The 21,736-nt window shown below is 42.4% G+C and overlaps 1 protein-coding gene across 2 annotated transcripts in view; it reads right to left on the bottom strand.

The window, feature by feature from the left end:
- B4GALT5 (beta-1,4-galactosyltransferase 5) overlaps positions 1–20,077 on the bottom strand; it is a 51,412-nt gene extending 31,335 nt beyond the window's left edge. The window contains exon 1 of one of the 2 annotated variants that reach the window (XM_081011457.1): positions 20,047–20,077. In XM_081011457.1, the coding sequence (XP_080867583.1) occupies positions 20,047–20,062 (16 nt within the window). In that variant the 5' untranslated portion in view covers positions 20,063–20,077. Of the gene's footprint in view, positions 1–18,529; positions 18,972–20,046 lie in introns of those variants that run through there. The other variant, XM_081011456.1, reaches the window with a different exon arrangement.
- Between the last annotated feature and the right edge of the window lie 1,659 nt (positions 20,078–21,736).

Genomic DNA, 21,736 nt, shown 5'->3' with positions numbered 1-21,736 from the left:
TGGTCTCTTCCAACTCTATGATTCCATGATTCTAACCCATATATACTATCAGCTACTCTTTGGGTTCCTTAAAATTTTTAATCACTTAGTCATTTTCAACAGCAAAGTGATATCTATAATCTCTTATCACCTTGAATGAACCAGACAGAGGAAAAAGAATGTAGTTGATGGCATATACAGTTATGCTTCAAATATTTCTTAAGAAAGCAGCAATCTGCAGATAAACTCATTCCCCTCTTCAGGCATATACTAGATGGAAATCTTAAACTAAGATCATCCACTCTAGATGTACAATACATTCTTCAGTTACAAACTGGTGAAACAATCCCATTCTTGTTTGGCTTTTCAAACCAGGACATCTTTAGCAAAGACTTTCCTGCAGAGCAGATGTGCATAACAGATGACAGCACAACAGCACTGCAGGAGGATTTCATTGCTTTCTGCTGCTCTGGAGGCTGCTGCTGTAACAATCTTCTCTGACTCAGCAGCTGAAGGGGATGCTGGGAAGGCAGCGACATAAAAAAGCCGTACATTATTAATGTGGACTCTGGCAGTAGGCCATGAGTCAGAAAAACACTGAGAAACACAGGACTGTGGACAGAGAGGCAGCAAGGCCTTTGCCTAGTTAAGCATTTCACACCATTCTGTTTACATTTCCCATTTGGATTCTGGCTGTACTTCACATTTCTATCTCAATAATTGGCCAAAGGTGTGGGGGAGATGGTGGAAAAACTTCAGGGGAAAAGAGCACTCAGAACCCTTAAATGGGGCTTCTCCCTTCTCCATGTGCTTCAGAGGGTCTTTTCACTTCTCTCAGTGCACACCATCTTTACTATGGCTGTGGGACATGAAACCCAATTCCTAAAGCATCCAACAGAGCTTCTTTATCTGAGTAACAGTGAAAACGCATTGTTTTCAATATATTGCTGGTCAGGGACTTCTTGTTTATGCTGTTTATGCTTAAACTCAAATGTAGCTGGGACACTGAAATTGTGTTTCCCAATATACTACTCTATCTAAAGAATTGCCTTCAGCTCTGGATTTCTCACTACCCTCCCAGTCTTACTTGACAAGCCATTATTACATTTCTGGCTAAAGGAATGTGTTAACGCACACTGAAGTCTGCTTAGAGTTGGTATTTAGTACTTGCATGTTTATTCCCTGATGGAGGAGTAGGTGTGTAGACAGCTTCCCAGATCGAAAACTACACTTCTAACTTGTTCCTGTCAGGGAAATGATCTAAAGGTGGTTTCATTGTAGCCTAACTTAGTATTGATTGTTTTTACATCATGAAATCTCCATGGTTCCTGGAATTGGGTTTACAGACATACTTCAAGTAATCTATTATTAGACCCTGCAAACTATTGTGAGTATAACCAAGTTACATATTAGGAGAAGGGGTCTGAAACTCTAACAGTAAGTGGCTTGCCTAAGGCCATAATTAATTTATGGTGACGGTGAAACTTGAACTAGTGATCTTTCCTCTCTTGTTGTAGTGCTATGACTTCCTTGCCCTAAAGATCTTAGTGATTAGCTATTGACATGTACTTAGACTACATTTTATATACCGTTTCAAAGGAAGACTCAGTGCTGGTAATCAGCTTCAACGAGGAATGAACAATCAACAGCGTGCAAGCCACTGCATGTGCAACAAGGAGCCAAGGACAGGTGTACTATGATACAGGGCAATTTAACACTGCAAACACCACCTTTGGAATGTATTTATGATGCATTTCTAGACCCATCAGCAGCTTTGTAAATGGCGATGTGGCCCAAAGTCTACAATTGTGCTCCTTACAAGCATGAAACCTTGGCAAAAGGCATTTAAACAGTTTTAGGACCTCTTACATTTGACATCAAGTTTTCATAACACACACGTTAAGTGACTCCGCTTGTCTACAACTTGTTTAGAGAGAGAAAATAAATCAACTAAGTAAATCCTCATGAATTCAGCCCTAGCTTTTTCCACTAAACTTTTCATTGAGAGGCTGTACATCAGTTAAGAAAATTCTTCCAGTTTTGGTCCCTTCTGATGTCAGTGACAACTGGCCAAATCTTCCCCTCTATACATGGTGCCAAGAATTCTGGAATCTAAAAATAGCTGTCTAGTGTATACTGAAAGGTGCAACTGGAAACCCTCCAAAGCTAAATTACACATATTTTCAAGATGCTGCTGAAGACTCTACACATTTTGGTTTTGGCTCAGTTATCAGCCATTATTTGTGGTCACCACTACCCTTCCCTGAATCCACAGAGCATTCTCTGACCATGTCCCAAACTCTGACATCGCTTTCCTTTCCCCTTCCCTTTTTCTGCCATCTAGTTAAGAAATTAAAAAAACAGATATGTTATCAATTTGCGTGGTTAGATTTTTTAAAAGTTAGACCTAATACTTTAGCTGATTTCTATCTACAGATGTTCAGTTATACTACATGTTCATGTATATACTATGTTATACCATGTTCATGGAACATAATCTTTCTCGGCTATAAGTGATCGCCAAAAAAGGCAGTAATTTTTTTCATGCTATATTATTATTTTGTTTTAAGTATGTAAAAAGGCAGACTATAAATGTTCTATAATAAAAAAATTAAGTTGTTAGTATCTTGCATTGTGCTGGGCTTTTGGGAACCTCATATTGTTTCTGCCCAGTATGCCAATGTTCAGCACAATGATACTCCTACTAACCTCTCTCCAAGTGCTCTCCCTTTGGGATAGGTTTTGCTTGCACTGTTTTTGACTTTTCTAAAGCACAGAGTGACAATAACTCAAACAGGAGGATCTGGGGTGCAGCTAGGCATCCTGGCTATGGCAACCCTGGTGAATTCATATTGTACATTTTGCTATCTACCTTTTGAGTGGGTGGGGTGAATAAAGCTTGCCTATACCAAGTTGGAAAGTTATGTTTCCATATGGAAATGACAGGTAGATAAGGAATAAGAGGCCATGGAAAGTGGACGAGAGTTTTGCCAAGAGCTAGCCCACTGACTATTGCAGCCCCCATTCATACTTTCAACTAGTAAAAGGTAAGGGTAAGGTAAATAACAGCTGGTTGATTAAGTCCAGTCAAATGTGACTATGGGGTGCGGTGCTCATCTCGCTTCAGGCCAAGGGAGCTGACGTTCGTCCACAGACAGCTTTCCAGGTCATGTAGCCAGCAACTAACATATTTTTAACAAACCATCAGCCTGTTCACTATGTGGGCTGTAAGCTTTTAAACTAGACTTTAAATAAACCCACAAAATTAAAAACATGCAAAACATGTTTAGTAGCCTAACAGGCTGTATTTCAATGTTGGCTGAAGTATAAAGGAATCTCACTCCTCCACAGCCAGCATGTAAACACAGGCTACTTGTCTCTCAAGAAGGCTAGTAAAAAAGCCTTATCTCAAGCAGATACCTCCTCTGCCAATCCACTGCAAACCTGCTTGGTTAATATGATGGCCATAGAGAAATGGGATTTCATTCCTCTGCAGCTAAGCTAGCATAGCTAGCACAGCAATTACGTGAACTGACAAGAGGAGGGATAGAGAGATTTGACCCTCCTCCACCTGCTTAGTCGCCTGCAATGAATTCCACATACTTGTATGCATGGAATTCCTGGTTGCCTATGGCTACCAGGCAAGCTGTTAAGCATGGCTGTCTTAAACAAAACATCAAGTCTCATGGGATTCTATTCAAGGTATACTCCATATCTTATTCCCTGCTCGGCAGGATACTGAAGCTTCATTTCATGAGTGAAAGGCAGGAAGGATTTTTTTATATGGACAACTCAAAACACAATAGTCATGCCTGGGTTTCCTCTACTTACAAGAGGATATGTTATTTTGCTCTCTGCTATAACTACAGTATCTAAACACTCCAGAGCTCTCTCCTGTTGGGAGTCTGCTGTATAGGGAAGCCTTTAATTGCTCCTGGGACTGTGCCAGTAAAAAAAGGATCTTGAGTACATTTCTCCAGAGACACCTCTGATGGGAAGATAAATCTAGAGAGAGATGTATAGTATAGCTTTTTCTCAAAAGCAACACCAGTTCCAGGAGGGAGCAATAATAATTGAAAATGATGATTTATCTGATGCACCATTTTATCTGAGATTCAGAACCACCATTTAAAAAAAAATAGTGGCACTAATCATATTTGAAGAACTTAACATTTGCTTCCCAAACAGAGTGTTGTGGCACAAAACAAGGCAGAATGTCACTTTCCTGACACAAACCCAATTAACACAGTATTGCAAATAAAGACTTCAGTTTCTATTCAATATTAATAATCCCCAAGGTAAACCCACTGAAACTAATGCTGATTTAGTCCTCTTAATTTAAATGAGTCAACTCTAAGTAGAACTTAGCTGGATAAAATCCTAAATTTTCCAGCTTATGAAGGTTTTCAGTAGTCCACCTGCCCACATACCTATCTTGATAACTTGTGGCCTAAAGTAAAGAATAACTGCTTTAGTAAAGCTTCCCTGCTTAGTTGCCTAGAACCAATTAAGCAAGTGACCATTTACAAGCATGAAATGAGCTCAATGAAGTTTCATAACTCTATTTTTATGAATTGATGGAAATTTTTTAGAATAGAATGTAAAGTGTTACATCACATAGACACCATGCATGCCTTCTTATTCCCTATCTTTTTACCTTTGGTTTCCACAACGTCAAAACTTGCATACATGATGTCTGTGTTGTTTGGATAAACAATCAGCCCTTTATGCAACTCTGAGATTAGTTGAAGTCTCTTGTGTACAAGGAGACAACATCATATGCAACTAAACAAACCTAGCAGGAAACCAGTATTCAGATCCCATTGTAGAAAATGGCTGAAGTAAGAGTTACCAATGCCTTGACATGATTTCCTTTTGCTACTTATGGCTGTACAACAGAGGAACATGTGGAAGAGATGGCCTTTTATGCTACAGCAGCATATTAAGTGGCCAGAAACTCACATCCGGAACTTATGTGTGATTTAATGCTATGACAAAAATGAATTAAGTTCAAGAAAAATGTAAGATGTACCGTACATACTAAGAGATTATGAAAAGCTGTGCTAAAAAGAAAGCTTTCAGAGTTAAATAGCAAGTGGCCTTCCTATATGGACTCCGGGATTCAGTGACCTTGGGAAAGAAAGCAGGAAAATGCTGATGGCATCAACTCTGGCAGCATTGTCTATATGAAAAGGAGGAGCAGGAAGCCTGTGTAGAATGAACTGGATGGCCTTATGAACTCATAAGGTGGAAAAAAAATGTGATTAAAGATTTTAAAAATGAACTCAGGGAGATAACGAAACATTTTTGCCATCAACAGGAAGCTGATCTGTCAGAAGAGGATGTAAAGGAAACAGACATCTTTGGGTTATGAACATCAATGTGATACAGCTATAGGTGATCAATGCGGTTCTAAGACATATTGCACAAAGTCTTTCAGGACACAAACAATCAGATTGATGTAGAAGGCACTACTCTTGAGTACTGTGTTCCATTTGAAGAATAATTCTAGACTGAGAAGTCTAGTGTTTTGCCTACGTAAACCTTTGCTAACCAGGTTAGAAGTATTATCAAAAGTTGCTTTTCTTTTCTTTTCAGGATTGTCAAAGACTTTTGGGAATGCCAAAGAAACACATATAGCTTAGCAACATCATGCTTTATCACTTTACCCAACTTGACGCATCCCCTGACAACCACTGAACAACTTCCAAATAAAAATCGATTAAAAAACCCAAATTCCTTCTTTCTGAAAAAGGCAACAAGCAAACAGCAGTGTTTGGACTGCTGGAGAAACTCATTCCTTTCTCTTAATATAGTATTTCCACAGGTTACAAAAAATAATTTTATCAACTTGTTTATCTTTAATATACTGCCTTATTATATTGAAGACTAAACTACATGTTTGCAGGAGACATTGTTTTGTTTTTACTTTAAAGGGAACCAGAGGGGAAGTCAGAATTTAATCACATCACTGGGAGAGGGGACATCTAAGACTTCCCACCATATCATTTCCCCCTAGTCTAAACCCTTTCCCTCAAAACTGATGTTAGCTTAGCCAGAGGTAGGGAAAAGCACACCATCCTCTGATGCCAATGTCTGGTCAAATTCAGAGCACTTCATGGATGTTTCAAAAACAGTTTAGCAATAAAATCACATATATCCCATGTAACATTTAGTTTGGCTTCAAGTTAGATTTCCAATTCTCTGTTGAAGCTGATAATCAATTTAATGCATGCTCTTTATATTAGGGTGGCCAACTTTTCATACCAAGTTGACTGCAAGAGTACTTTGACACAGAACCTGCAGGCTGCCCACTGCCTTGTCACATGAGGCAAGAGGGAGTGAACAAGACCAACATCTGATGCCTCCTCCCCATCCTCATGCTACTTTCTGAAAGCAGGGTCAGCGGGCTTCGGAAAGGAGGCATGAAGCTTTGGCACGGTCCTAGAACCCTCCCATCTCCTCCCCAAAGCTGGGGGGAAATGGTAACTAGGCTTTGGGAAGGAAGTCAGAGGACTCTGGGACCCTATCAGAGCACTCACACCTCCTTCCCAAAGCCCAATGCCTTGCTTACCCAGCTTTGGGAAGGTGGTGCAAGGATTGAGGGGGCATCAAATGGTGCTGAGTCACACCAAAAAAGGCACTGCAGGTTGCATGTGGTCCTTGAGCCATACAGTGGACCATCCTGCTTTACATGTTGAATTACCTCCCAAGGAGAAAGGTACCTCAAATTACAAATGAATTTCAGACTCTCATTTCCCATTTCAACCTCAGTCTCACAGTGTCGGATTCATATAATCTGTCTCTATTGCTTTAACTGATGGATCCAAGGTGGTCTTTAAACATTATTAATGCCATAAACAGTGTTTGAAATCCCCTGGGCACCCGCTGCAGAACAAACATACAAACTTCCAGTTCGGGGGGGAGGGTGACCCACACAAGTTGTGTGATTTTGCAAAGAATGAAAAGCATAAAACATTAACTGTAACTGGCCTAATGAATGCAATATATTCTTAATGTAATATATTGTTTGGGTGTGAGGGACTAGACTTTCTTCATGTTTAATACAAATTTCTGAACACCTTTACTACCACTGCTCCAACATGTTTGACCACATTCATGGAAGACAATCTTACTCGGCTATAAGAAAGAAGATATGAACCACATTCAATATTATCATCAAAATGGCCACCATTCAGCAGCAAGGAAGAAAATCACTGTTAACAAGCAAACTGGCAGTGACAGGTTGAAATAGCACCAAGGATGTATAAAATTGATCCATTATATCAGGTTGTGTCAAAACTGAAGGTTCGACGTGATAGCTCAATCTCATATTTTCCAAAGAATATTTACAAGCCTTGCATTTTCAAGAGATGTTTTCACCACTGTCTCATTTAAATCTGATCAGAACAGACTGAACTGACAGAGAGCACTTAAAAATTACCACTGCAAGGAATCCAAGCAAGACTTAAAGGACCAGGTGTTCAGAAAACTGAATGTACAGTTGCACCCATCAAGATCTGTATGCATAAGAAGCAGTGACTGGTTACTTATTGCTCTAGTTGCATATAATATAAAGACACACAAACCATATTAAAATGCCCCATTGCATAGATTTTTGTGAGATTCCAAACATAGTTCTCCATTCAATACTATCATTTTTAAGGGCTTTGTTAACTATAGAAAGGGCATTCTCTGTGGCACTTCCTAAGTTATGGGGCTCCCTAAGTTATGGAACTCCCTCTCCACAGAGGTGTGGCACACCTCTTTATAACAGCTTTTCATACCTGAGATGCATACGTTTAGGACTCATTTTACTTCCATAAATGTAAAATTGTTATAAACTGTTTTTGATACTGTGTTTTAATTGTTGTAACTTCCTCTGGAACCTTAGGGTGAAGGGCAGGTAATATATTGTAATATTAACGCTGTGCAGCAATTAATGCATTGCAGGGGGGTGGACTTGACCTTCAGGATCCCTTCAAACTCAATAATTCAATGATGCTATGGGTCAAACTGAAATAAGAGAGAAACATATCCAGTATAAAAAAGATTCACACGCAAGCAAGGCTTTATTGCCCTCTGAGATCCTTGCTTGATTTGTTTTCAGTCAGGATTAATGTCCAAATGTTCAAACAGTTACATCTTGATTAGCCTCATAGTAGCCAATATGCAAGGAATACAGTCAGAAGTCCAGTTCATAGATCAGGCAGCCTATTCAGATAACATGGAAGGGGGAATCATAGAATCATAGAATTGAAGAGTTGGAAGGGACCAGAAAGGTCATCTAGTCCAACCCTCTGCAATGCAGAAATCCTGCCCACAGCTATCCCTGGTTGGACTTAAACCACCAATCTTCTGGTTAACAGCCAGACACAATGACCCATTGCACCACCCGAAGGGGAAGAAATGTCTCAGGATATAAGTCAAATTCAGAGCAACAGAAGAAAGGAAAGAGCACGTACAACCTCTAGATATGGCCTCTCTCTGTATTTAAATGATGCAAATAGCTCCACCTGTTAAAATGTCAAAGCTGTTACTGGTATCAGTATAGTATCAGTATGGTTTTTCCAGTAGCAGCAAAAGGCTTTTTTTAGAGAGAGAGATGCATGTTTACCAGTCTCTCATATATAGAATAAGCAAACAAACCTCTTTCATAAAAGAGGACCTCTCCAACTTCTGTGTTGCTGACACTAGCACTACTCCTAGCAACAAACTATTCTGATCACTACAATACTTGTTTGCACCCAAAGAGGAGGCAAACACGGCGTGTTGTTTATTAAGTGTTACTGTAATGAAAACATATTGCATGGTTTGGTGATCTTCTATCAAACTTTGCTTAGTAGCAGAAAAGGCGAACTATTCCCTCAACCTTATGAATACCACCAGAGCCACTCCTTTCGTACAGAGACTAATCTGGAAGCAAAGCTCTAAACAGAATGACATGTTATCACTGCCCCATTGCTTTGAGCAATAAACCCATTAAAGCTGAGGAGTTATGGAGCCAAGCAATATTCCATTTAAAGACTGACCCTACGATTTGCAGATCATGCACTATTCAGCAGCCAAGAATACAAAGTCCAGTCAGCAACAGTATATAAGGTCACTTCCACCATGTGGAAGGGGTGTATATTAGAGGATTGATCACCTTCATTCAAACTTGAATGCTCTACACTTGGGATTTTAAGGAAAATTGACATGGTAAATTAAAGGCCTTATAGTAAACTGCATTTTTAACCACTGCAATGTGGATCCACTGTATTGAAGATATTAAGTATAAAACTATTTGTTAAATTTGGTAGCATAATGAGGCACAGGCAGAAAGAAAATTGGGATCTACTTGTAGATCTAAACGTTTTGCTGGAGATCAGCAAGGACTTCAATTTCCAATTGTTTTCCAATACTACATTGCATTATATGCCAAGCTGCCTTTGAAGATGGAAATGATAGCTAGTACAGCCTTCAGCAGCCGGACTGCTGACTGGGAACAGGAGGGCTAATTTTATAAGACCAATCTTGGCCTGAAAGCATCAGCTTCTGATTACAGTCGTACCTTGGTTTTTGAACAGCTTAGTTCACGAACAACTTGGAACTCGAATGTTGCAAACCCGGAAATAGGTTTGTGAACTTTGACTCTGAAGCCGAACATCCGGCGCGGCTTCTGCTCGGCTGCAGAATGCTCCTGCAGTCATTTGGAAGCTGCGTCTTGGTTTCCGAATGTTTCAGAAGTCGAACGGACTTCCAGAACGCATTCTGTTCGAAAACCAAGGTACGACTGTAGTTTTCTGCCTCAATTCAAAGCGCTGATTTTTACTCATTTATACAGCTCTGGATCACAATACCATAGGGATCTCCTCTCCCTACAATGTCAGGGGTGCCCAAACTTTTTTCAAAGAGGGCCAGATTTGATGAAGTGAACATGTGAAAGGGCCAACCAAAGTTGATGAGCTTTTTTTAGGATTGCAGTTGCTAAGCTTTTTTTAGGATTTTACCCCAAGACATATCCTGCTATGGGGGCCAGCTAGCAGGCCGGATTAGGCCCCCAAGACAGACTTAGGACATGCCTGCCCTACATGAACCTACCTAGACCCTGAAATTGTCAATTTAGGCTCTTCTTTGTGTGCCCCCTCAGATGGGTGTTGAAAGTGGCAACCTAAGGACAGGCTTTTCAGTGGTGCCTCCCCAGTTGTGGAATATTCTCCCCAGAGAGATTTGCTTGGCACCCTCATCATCAACTTCGAGGTGCCAGGCAAGGATATCCCTGTTCTTCCATACATTTGGCTCTTAATTGGGGTTATACAGTATAATGATACCCAAGCCTATACTGGTGTTCATCATCCTTTTTATGTTATTGCAGGATAAGCACTTTTAGTCTTATCTCCTTTTAAATTTTTATAATTTTAAATTTTTGTATAATGTATGGGTTTTGAATTACAAGTTGCTATGAGACATTTTATGTATAAGTGATGAATAAATGCTATTAATAATAATAGGTTTGTCTTAAAATAAGGAAGGCCTAACTATCAATATTTCTTGATCCGATCCAGGAAGGATCCCCTCCTCACAGGCAAGAAGCTAGTCCAAAAACACTGCAAGATCAGAAACACAGCTCAGAAAGATCTTATATTTATAGATCTGCCTATCACTCACTACCCGAGTAAAATATACAAAAGTCTGCAGCCAGTTTGCATAATGTACAAAGATACAATTTGCATGAATATGACATCAGGTCATGATTACAGATACATTTTCATGCATTCTGTAGCTGCATACATATGTATTTCCATTTTTTAAAACACATTATTCTTCATAGAGATAAGAATGAGCCCCAGGTTTTTTGCTTATGATAAACTGCAGCCCAAGCTTTTGAAGAGCTGACTCTTTTCAAATTGTGGGATAGAACCCTGCTGGGAAACAGCACCGGAGTCAACTAGTGAAAGACAATTTTTCATATGTCCCTGTAAGTCAGGAAATGAAAACAGCAGCAGTGTTATATAGCTCAAGTGGTGAAAAATTAGCTGCACTTGCTTACAAAAGTGAAATGTGTAAACCAGTCCATCTGGCATTTCCCATGTTCATGCAAAATGGTCACCATGCATACTGGCTGGCCTGGTAGATGTTCACCATTTCCTGAAACAGACACAGGCAGCCACCCTGCTGCCTGTATGTAGAATGCAGGAGCTGTTGTAGCCCACAGGATTCAAGGTGTGCTTCTGAGTGGGTGCAGGAGGGACAACTCTATCATGTAAACATGCATTCAGCACACCCTAGACCCATTAAGTCAACCCAACCCAACTGAGGCAAGGGTCAAGAGAGCAAGAATCTGGTTACATCATTTTGGGAGTGCTATCAGTATCACAAGGCTGCATGAACTGAAATTTATCCCACTGGGGAGGAGCTGCATTGGAAACTTCAACTGGAGTTGCCACAACAGTGTTATCTAAGCCTAAGGAACTACAAAGCTGAATGACTTTATCCTCAAAGTGCCATGCCAGGTATTCCACTGGGAATCTAAATACATGCGATAAGAAAAGGAAGATGTGGTCCACGTGAAAAACTTTTTCTAATTCACTTAGTAAGATTTTCTGATAACCAGAATACTGTCAAACAATGACCAGCATGTAAAAAAACCTGCAGCTTAGCAGCTACTGCGCATGCGCAAGCGGCGAAACCCGGAAGTAACCCTTTCAGGTACTTCCGGGTCGCCGCGGGACGCAACCTGAAAGAATGTAACATGAAGCAAACATAACAGGAGGTATGACTGTATATGAAATAGCTGTAGCCCTTATGTACTGCCAATACCACCTGAGTACAGAAACCAGGCTTGGCTTTAGACTGAGAGAAAGACAAGGGAGCAATGGAACAAGTTTGTTCTCTTAAGATAAATTTTAACTAGTCCAAACTTTGGTAGAAAATTAGTGTAAACAACTGACAACTGTTTGTCTAGTGAGACCCTGAGAAGTATACCTGTTAGGAGCTAATGTTTATAACAGTGTGCTTTGTAGCCTACTAAGACTATGATATTTCTCAAAGCCAGCCAAAGGTTTCCTAACTACAAGTGAGTTCTCTCTCTTTCTGAAATCTAGGTATCAAGCTAGGAAAATAGTTTGCATTACACATTCCCAGTCAGCAATTGCATGAACTGTATTCAGTTCACATTAACACAGTTCAAGGAGGATTGCAAGCTTGAAATAATTTGTAAGAAAGGATTAGGGTCCAAGAGAAAACCCAGCTAATTAGGCCAATCCCCAGCTTGAAGACAAGACCCTCTTCCCTGATCCACTAAATGATCACAAGTGGGCGGCGGGGGGGGGGGGGAGAGTCTGGTGCTTTTTATTTATTTTCAATATTTCACAAAGTTGTTAGAGCTTGCAGAATGAGACTAAAGTAAAAACATGCACTGGGCAATAAAAACATGATGGAGCTTTTAAAAAACAAACATGAAGTGCAGGGTAGAAAATAATTTATTTTTTTTAATCTATTGCCTTTAGAAGGCATGGGGAAATAATTTGACCACCTAGGGCACAAGTACATTGAAAGTAGGCACTGTGAGCTCCCTATGGAGGCCATTCTGTTCTGGGGTGCCAAAATTGAAAAGGTCTTTTTACTCATAACCACCTGTACCTAACCTGGCAGGAACACACAAAGAAGGGCACCCACTTACTTACTCAAAGGAGCCCAGGGCAGCAAATAAGCAATAAAACAATTTTAAAAACATATTTAAGACATCTAAAAAATGTATATAAAAAAAAAGAAAATTCATTGTTAAGTGGGTACATGTGAAGAAAGTAGTTATTGGTTGCAATTTAACCTACTTTTCATCCATTTGGATGGGTGATAAAATACTTCCTCAAAGATGCATCTGTCATACAAAAATTACTAACAAAAGATCATATGAAAGCAATTTACTATCATAAACAAATTCAGTGCAGCAATGACAACATGCCAATGGCTGCACTCTAAAAATATATTTAACTCCCAAAAGTTTGAAGGAGAGAGCAACATTTGGCACCAGAAACCTGTCAATGTAGGGGACAAATGCATTTCTTTTGGGCAGGAATTCCACAACCAGGGTACTACTACAGTGGTACCTCAGGTTACAGATGCTTCAGGTTACAAACACTTCAGGTTACAGACTCCGCTAACCCAGAAATAGTACCTCAGGTTAAGAACTTTGCTTCAGGATGAGAACAGAAATGGCGCTGCGGCAGCAGCGGGAGGCCCCATTAGCTAAAGTGGTACCTCAGGTTAAGAACAGTTTCAGGTTAAGAACGGACCTCCAGAACGAATTAAGTTCTTAACCTGAGGTACCACTATACAGAGAACTCGCTGTTCCAAATTACTGCCAGTGTGCTACACTAATTAACTGGACTATGAGAAGGGCTCCCCCCGCAGCTCTCAAGGCTTGGGTTGGCATTTTTCAATAACATTTTAAGCTACCCTGAACATAGGAAACGACCTTAAACAATTGGTCTATCTAGCCCAATGCCGTCTACTCCTTGCCCAATACTGTCTTGCGCTGCCTGCTCTTAAGGATCTCAGTCGCAAGACATTCTCATTAAAAGAAGACTTTGTGCTTTACCAAGTTGCTAAGCACAGTACACCATTAAACCTATAAATACAAACCTGCTTTGCAGAAAATGCAGACATGCAAGCCACAATATATGGTTCATGGGCAGCATTTGGCTTGCAATTCATACATTGTATAGTCCTGCTTTAAACACATCATATTCTTTTTAATGGGGGAGAATCCCCTCCAGCTCCCTTCAAGCTCCAATTCTAGATGTAAACTTTGGAAAACACATGATGTGAGTTAGCTATTAAACTTAAGTTATTTTGCCATCATGAATTATTTTGCTTATCCATTTCAGGACTCTGAAATGTCTACTGCAGCACTAATTCCAGAGTGTAACCATATTACTCTACTGCAGTAAGAACAACATTTTGTGGTATTTTAAAAACAAGCTTACAGACTCCATGCATCACATTTTGTTTGTGACTGTGGAAATATCCCTGTGATATATTTCCCCTACTAGAACTGACTTTGCCTCAAAGTACATAGCCTGAGGAAGCCAAAGCTCACTGCCAGCAGCAGCATCAATATTGAGAATTATATTAAGAAAAGCAAGTCAAAACTTTTAATGAATAGGAGCGTCTCTAAGGACAACACATCTAAAATAAAACCATGGGACAGAGAGTTGAACTATCTTATGATACTGTAGGAAAATGTAGTTACTATGAAAGGAATTGCTCTTCCATATATGTAACAGATAAGTCTATAATTTGGACACCATTGATAGTCAACCCAAATTAGAATTCAGCACTGCCCCAACCCTCTCCCTAGAAAATGTTGATGTCTTCAGTGGAGAGCTTCCAAGGACCTGTGCAGCTATGGGGTAGGATATCCACCTACAATCCAAGTTGATTGGGGGACATATTGCCTTCCCAGACCCCCTGAGACTATTTCTGAGGTAAACAAGATTACCCCATTCTTCTTCACACTCATGAGAATGGTAGGTGATCTCACTAATGCACTGAACAGTGGCAAGTTGGTGAATTCAATAGTGTGGACTGTTGAACACATCTCACATTACATTTTTAAAGCTATAAGAACAAGATTAATAGCCCAGTCCTATGTATGCTTTTCCAAAAGTTCCAGTGTATTCAATGTTTACTCCCAAATGCAAATATGTACTGAAAAAATAATGCATACAGGACTTAATGTTCATTTAGCACAATATGTGAGGCAATGCTAACAATCAAGTCTTCCTGGTGTTGCCTCTCTGGGATAAGATTGCCTTTACCATATAATAAAGACTTTACAGTGTTGGTACTATGCTTACAGAATGTCTTGCCATCTGAGATCTACACCAGGGACATTTTAAAAGTGCCAATATATTTTTTAAAATAGATATAGTTAGGCAGGTGTGTTGTTGTTAAAAGTGTTGGTTTTATAGGAGATATTAGACTGTTTGGTTATTTCCTTTGCCAAGTATGACTATTATGAAGTGTTTATTATTAGATTGCTGTAAAAAGGTGTTTTTTATTTTTAAAAAACTAATTATTTTCAGTGCACATTAATAAAAAACAATTTCCTGATAGTTACGCAAACTGATAACTTACATGGCCTATGCAAACTGGGAAGAAAAATCACAACCTTGCTAAATTGAACTGCTTGCCATCAAGTTTCAGTGGCTCTAACACTTTACTGAGTGCAAGGCACAGTGATTCAGATTGTTTTCAAACTACTCTTAACAAGCAATAAATTCATTCTTAGGTTTCTGCAACTGCAGTATCACTAGTTTACTTAAAGTTACCAATGACTAATGCATTCAGTATCAATTGATATTTAAGCTAGCTACTCTGTGTGACATTAAACTAGCAGATATGCCTGCCATCTCCTCTATAGGTGAAGCTATATCCTAACTGTTGCTGGCCAGGGGTTGGGGTTGTAGGAGTGTGGGAGGCAGTGTTCACCATTTTTTACCTTTCCAATGCCTTCAATTGGGTGTTTAATTTATGTTGGCATTTTTGGTGAAGCGCTTGGGACCAGAGAGTGAATTTAGGACGACATGTAACTTTGTTTATCCCTCCCCTCACCTGTAACATGCCCATTCCCCACTCTTTACACCAGCATAACTTTTGCCAGAGGGTTTCTCCTCATGGGAAGTAGATATGCCAGGACAAGTTATTTATGTTGCTGAATAGGGGCAAGAGAGCAAGGGGGAGAGAAGTGCCACATCCTAACATCTCCCAGCTAGCAAATCTGAGGGTTAGGATTGCACCACAATACTGAAGCCTTTAGGTTCAAAAAGCTAGGTTTATTACATTGTTTTAAGGGTCAGGTGCCTCATTGTACAATAAATGAATATTACATGTTACAAATGACAGGCTTCATACTGCAGGGAAGGTACCGAAATCAGTATTCAATCACATTAGAAATTAAATATTACTAAAGTTTGCACCCAACATTATAAGGGGAACATAAACCTGCAAATTCCTTGGAAAGCACTACAGTAATAAAGAAATGTTTTTAAAGAATTTGATCATGAGGTAGAAGCCATTTCTTCTCCATGTGTCCAGATATGTCCTATCAGGATACTAACATATGGATTTCTAGGCTGTTACTGCCTTGAGGTAACTGTTTATTTACATCTGTATTTCCCAAACTTCTGAGTTCACTGACCCATTTATGAGCATATAAAATTGTCATTGACCCCAACCAAAAATCTTAATATAAATGAAATCAGGTCAAGAAATATCAGTAAGCAAACACCTTTTAATCAATCACCACTATTAGGAAGCATAAAATGTACACTATAAGGAATATTATTATAATCTGGAACCACCTTATTAAATGCTGAGACTCCTCACTGGCAAGGGAAGGGCACTCTGTATATATTCCCATGCCCTTTACTTCTGAAGCTCATAGTTCCTAACTATTTTTTTCAAACTATGTTGTGAATTTCTTTCCCACCCAAAGAGCCTTTTTCAGCCCCTAGATCTTTATTCATCCCCTGCACAGTACCATCAACCACTTTGGGAAACACCAATTTAAACGGGTCAGATCATGGAATCTAACTGAAATAATACCAAAATTCTGTCCTAAAGCTTGTATACAGGAACATTCACATACTCAGCGAACCATTTCTGTGATATAAAAGAAATTGCTATTTAGCATTAAATGAATACATTCTTACTGCAAAACCATCCAAAGTATCCCTCAAATTTCCTAATTGTATGTAAATTCAAACACAGCCAAGACCTAAATAAATACTGTTATTCTCAAGAGGAATGATCTGATCCCAAACTCCATTAGACAGTAACAGTAGCAATGTGGCAGGTGATCGAAAGTATAATAAAACTTTGTTTCACTCTCACCAGACATAAAAAGACCACAAACATGACAGCACAGAAAGTAAAATCTGCAAGGAGATAGCAATTAGATGAACTGCAGTAATTTTTGCTTAAGTGAACAGAAAAATGTCCCTCATAATAGATGTTTAATAATAGGTATTTAACAACCAGCAGAATATGAGCTTAACTACATAAACAGCAGTACCTTATGGTATTTAGGAGTGAGGCAACCAACATCACTAATTATTCATTCAATGCTTTTTACTATCACCACCAAGCATTTGAACCTGCTGCCAAATCTCTACCTGGAAGGCCCAACCTGCAAGTTTTACCTATGCTTTTTAACATATCCATTTGGGAATTACTCAGGCGGAGATCCTAGCCAACCAGACCAATTCCCTCCATTATGCCTTTTTAAAAGAGGCACCAATGCCCAGAATACAGGAGGAAAGGAAGAGGAAATCTACAGTCAATCACTCTTCACAACCTCCCATGAAAATATACCTAACATCTTCCTTCTGTTTGTATGTAGAAGGGGAGAGGATAAAATGGTGAATTAGTCAAGGTCAGGATACAAAGGGGGGGGGGGCGGAGAGGGAGAGAGAACACAGATGAAGGAAGAGATAATTCATTGCCAGGAGGGAGGAACTGGTGTCAAAAGACTATTCTTAAAGCACACACAGGGATATACCGAACCCACAAATTAACGAAAAGCCTAAAAAAAAAAACTTGCAAGAGTGTCTTGCCTACCAAAACGCACGGACTTTATGTTTTATAAAGAGGAATAACACTGTGGACATGCTGCAATATAGATCCACACCAGAGACACGCTACAACAACGCAAAGTATACCTCAACCCCCCCCCCCCTTTTCCTATGCGGGAGCAAAGGAGAGGGAATGAATGCCTCGGATTCTTAGAACGGAACCGGGGAAGGCGAGAGGCGAGGGCGGGAAAAGCGGACGGCGAGGTGTACTGGAGACGGGGGAAACTAGCCAGGCCCAAGCCAGGCGGCGGGGTGGGGGGTCTGTGTGTGGGGGGGGGGTATCCTCTCGAAGTTTCTGTATTTGCATATAATATTGTGGGGTGGGGCTGTAGGCTACGAAAATGTGCTGTTTTATACACAAATCTCAAGGCACCTTTGGAGGGGAGGGGGCGAGATATGGCTGTGGGGGCGGGGGGGGGATGCCTGAGATCCCGCCCCAAGGCTGCGGCAGTCGAGACCACGCAGCTTGTCAGCCGGGCCTGAGCAGCATGGGGGGGGGGACTGTTCGCTCCACATCACCTCCCACCCGGCAGCAGCAGCAGCACCCCTAAACATCCGGCTCGCCCCCTCCCCTTTCCCGACCGTTAGGAGGGAAGTGGTTGTGGGAGGGGGGAGAACCCTCCTCGCCTTTCCTCAAAAAAAAAAAAAAAAAAAAAAGGCGAGGGGGGGGATGAAGAGGCGACTCCCCCCACAATGCTTCTCCTCACAGGAAGGAGGCAGGGGAGGCTCTCCATCTTGGGGCTCCCCCCCCCCCACATATATGAAGCAGCCGCCACCCCATTTTATCCGCCCCCCCCCTCCACACACGGTCACTTTCAGGTCCTGAGGCGACTGGCCGGGAGGGCGGCCCTCGAGAACGCGCCCGCGCGCGCTCCCCACCACCACCACCCTCGTTTCCCTCACGGATTCTCCCTCGCCCTTCTCCTCACCGATGCCGGGCGCCACATAGACGAAGTAGAGGAAGGAAGAGGAGAGCGAGAAGAAGAAGAGGGCGGCCAGCAGCGAGCGCCGAGGGAGCCTCCAGGGCCTCCGAGGGCTCCGCTGCCACCGCATGGTCCGGCCCCGCCGCGCCCCCGCCGCCGTTCGCGGGAGGAGGAGGAGGAGGGCAGCCCGGCTGAGGAGGAGCGGGAGGGCTGAGGCAGGCGGCGGCGCACTGAGGCTGCTCCTGCTGCTGCTGCTGGCTGTGGAGCTGCGGCGGCGGCGGCGGCTCCTCCTCCCTTTCCCTCAGTCGCCTCTCTCTCGCTCCGTGCGCGCCTCTCCTCGGCTCCGACGCCGCCGCCGCATGAATGAAGAGCCGGCCTCCGAGGGCGCCTCATAAACACCCTCCTTTCCCTCCCCCGCTTCCTCCTCTTTCTTGTCCTCCTCCCTCACCTCCCCTTTTCTCCTTCTCCTCTGTGGTCGCGGCCGAGGCTGGAGCCGGCGGCGGAGAGAGGCTGTAAGGGGCGGGGAGTGGGAGGCGCCAGCGGGAGGCGGAGCCAGGCCCTCACCGAGAGCGCCTCACCTCACGGCCCAAAACGGAGGAGCCCGGAGGCGGAGGCGGAGGCGTCGCCGCTCTCTCGCTCTCCCTTCGCGCAAGCTGAGCCCTGGTGTTACACCGGTAGCTTTTGACCTCCCTCAGACATTTTTTTTTTCTTCCCTCAAAATCAAATTTAATTATACAATCTATTAAGGTACAACCTGTCACAAGCGTCATAGAATCATAGAGTTGGAAGAGATAAGTTGGCCTCTCTTTGTTTATCACTGCTAACTGTCCTGGTATCCGAATCTTTCAGTGGCTCATTCTGTGTTCTTGTTTATATGGAGTTGTGTCTAAATTTTTTAAGGAGTTGAAAGGGGTGGGCGCCACTACCAAGAAGGCCCTCTGTCTGGTTCCCTGTAACCTCACTTCTCGCAATGAGGGAACCACCAGAAGGCCCTCGGCACTGGATCTCAGCGTCCGGGCTGAATGATGGGGGTGGAGACGCTCCTTCAGGTATACAGGACCGAGGCCGTTTAGGGCTTTAAAGGTCAGCACCAACACTTTGAATTGTGCTCGGAAATCACAATTTAAAATGACAAAGAGAAAAAATAAAAGCAATTTAAAAACAAAAACGGAGCCCTCTCTGCCCAGCAGCCGTAGAAGCACTCCTTTATGGAGCCTGTCAGGCCCCGCCCCAAGCCAGGTGGAGAGAAGCAGGGCAGGGCCCTTCAGGCTCCCAGCAGGTCAGTCCTGGCTCTGGACACCAGTGCACATATTGAGAGTGAACTGTATCTGTTTCCCACCCAAGCTGAAGAGGTCAAAGAACTCTGGTCTAGCCAGGGTTCGGTTGCTTTGCCCATCCAATACAACATACATCTTCACAGCCTGCTCCGGATGCCCTGCAGTGAAAACCTTGGCTAGGCTTACCTGATTGCAAGACTGGCCACCGTTTTCCACACCACAAACCTGAGTGCAGCGGACACCCACCTCTGTCCTGGCTCATTCGCAGCTGGTTTTGGCGTCCTTTCCACTGCCGCTGGAGCTGCTTCAGCTGAAGAACCTGAAGAGTGTGCCGGAGGAGAGCTATTTGGGTGTAAGTCATTTGGGTGCTTCTCCCTGCTACATTCACGACACCTGACCTTGGTCAGACGGTCCTTTGCCATGTGGTCCTTGGTCCTTTAGCAAGGCTTACCGCTCTCCCAGTGGCTCCTCTCTGAACTCTCTGCATTTGTTCAAAGGGTGTGGTTTCTTGTGCAATGGACAGGCTGACTCCGTCGACTTCTCCATCTTGGGCTTGCTGGCATCGTCTAACACGTCTGTCTTCCGCACTGAAAGCACTACTTCGGGTGTGATGTCCCTAGTGGATTTATTCTCTTTGTAAGAATCTCCATAGAGGGACGCGGTTGGTGCTGTGGGTTAAACCACAGAGCCCAGGACTTGCCAATCAGAAGGTCAGCGGTTCGAATCCCCGCAAGGGGGTGAGCTCCCGTTGCTCGGTCCCTGCTCCTGCCCACCTAGCAGTTCGAAAGCACATCAAAGTGCAAGTAGATAAATACCTTCCAGCGGGAAGGTAAACGGCATTTCCATGCGCTGCTCTGGTTTGCCAGAAGCAGCTTAGTCATGCTGGCCACATGACCCTGAAGCTGTACGCTGGCTCCCTTGGCCAATAAAGAGAGATGAGCGTCGCAACCCCAGAGACAGTCACGACTGGACCTAATGGTCAGGGGTCCCTTTACCTTTACCTTTAAGAATCTCCATAGAATCCAGCCAAGTCAGTTTGTGGGTCACTTCTTTCTTTCATGATCTGTGTGACAAATGGAAAAATGGTTGTGAAAGGGGGATAGGCACCACCATGCTTTTCCTTGTAGGTGGTGACCTCTGTACCCCACCTTTCGTGTAGAGATAGCAGAAGCTTAGCTGTGATTTCTTTCTGGGACATGTGTTGATCAAGACACGCAAGGCCAGGTAGCTGTTGATTTCTTTTAGCTGCTGCCAGCCTGAATAGTATGTCTGCCAAGTCCCACAGTTTGATCCCTCATAGTCAATTTTGGAAAAGATTGAAGTCATGGCGCTCCTAAACTTGCTGGAGTGCTAGTTTTTGTTCATCCACTAGAGCTGCATGGATGCATCTTGCCTGATCTGAGGAAGCAGGCCCTAGCCATGTGGTCAAAAGGGTCAGTTCCTCCTCTCAGAAGGCTTGCAGAATTTAGAATATTAAAACCGCAATAGCAGTTTTGAGCCACATGGTAACACTGCTGCCGAAAGTCCTTGACTCTCTTAGCTGTGGCAGAAAGGATAGGAATATCTTCCTTAAGAAGTTTGCTTTTTTTTTAACCCCTGCTTTTAGCTGTGCCTTTTTCTCTAGAGTTTTATTCCTGTAATCTTCCAGTTTAGCTGCTTGAGAAGGTATGTGAGCTTTGCAATGGGGAATTAGCACTTCCATGGAATTGCAATGGAGAAGACTTCCTGGGTGTGGAGAGTTACAGAGTTGCATAAATTTGCTAGGAAAAGCAGGATGCACTTTTCTTGCTGATTTAGACTTTAAAACATTGTTTGCATTTGTAAATTGCTCTGGGAGACCAACAGGGCTAGTTTCACATGTACAAAAGGAAGGCTGATTTGTAAACCACTTTCTTCTTTACACATGCAAATTCTTGTTAGAGAGACTGTCCTTACT

The sequence above is a fragment of the Podarcis pityusensis genome (assembly GCF_964106645.2).
Source record: "Podarcis pityusensis genome assembly, chromosome: 6".
Lineage (NCBI taxonomy): Eukaryota > Metazoa > Chordata > Lepidosauria > Squamata > Lacertidae > Podarcis > Podarcis pityusensis.
This window is presented reverse-complemented; position numbering and strand designations above follow the sequence as displayed.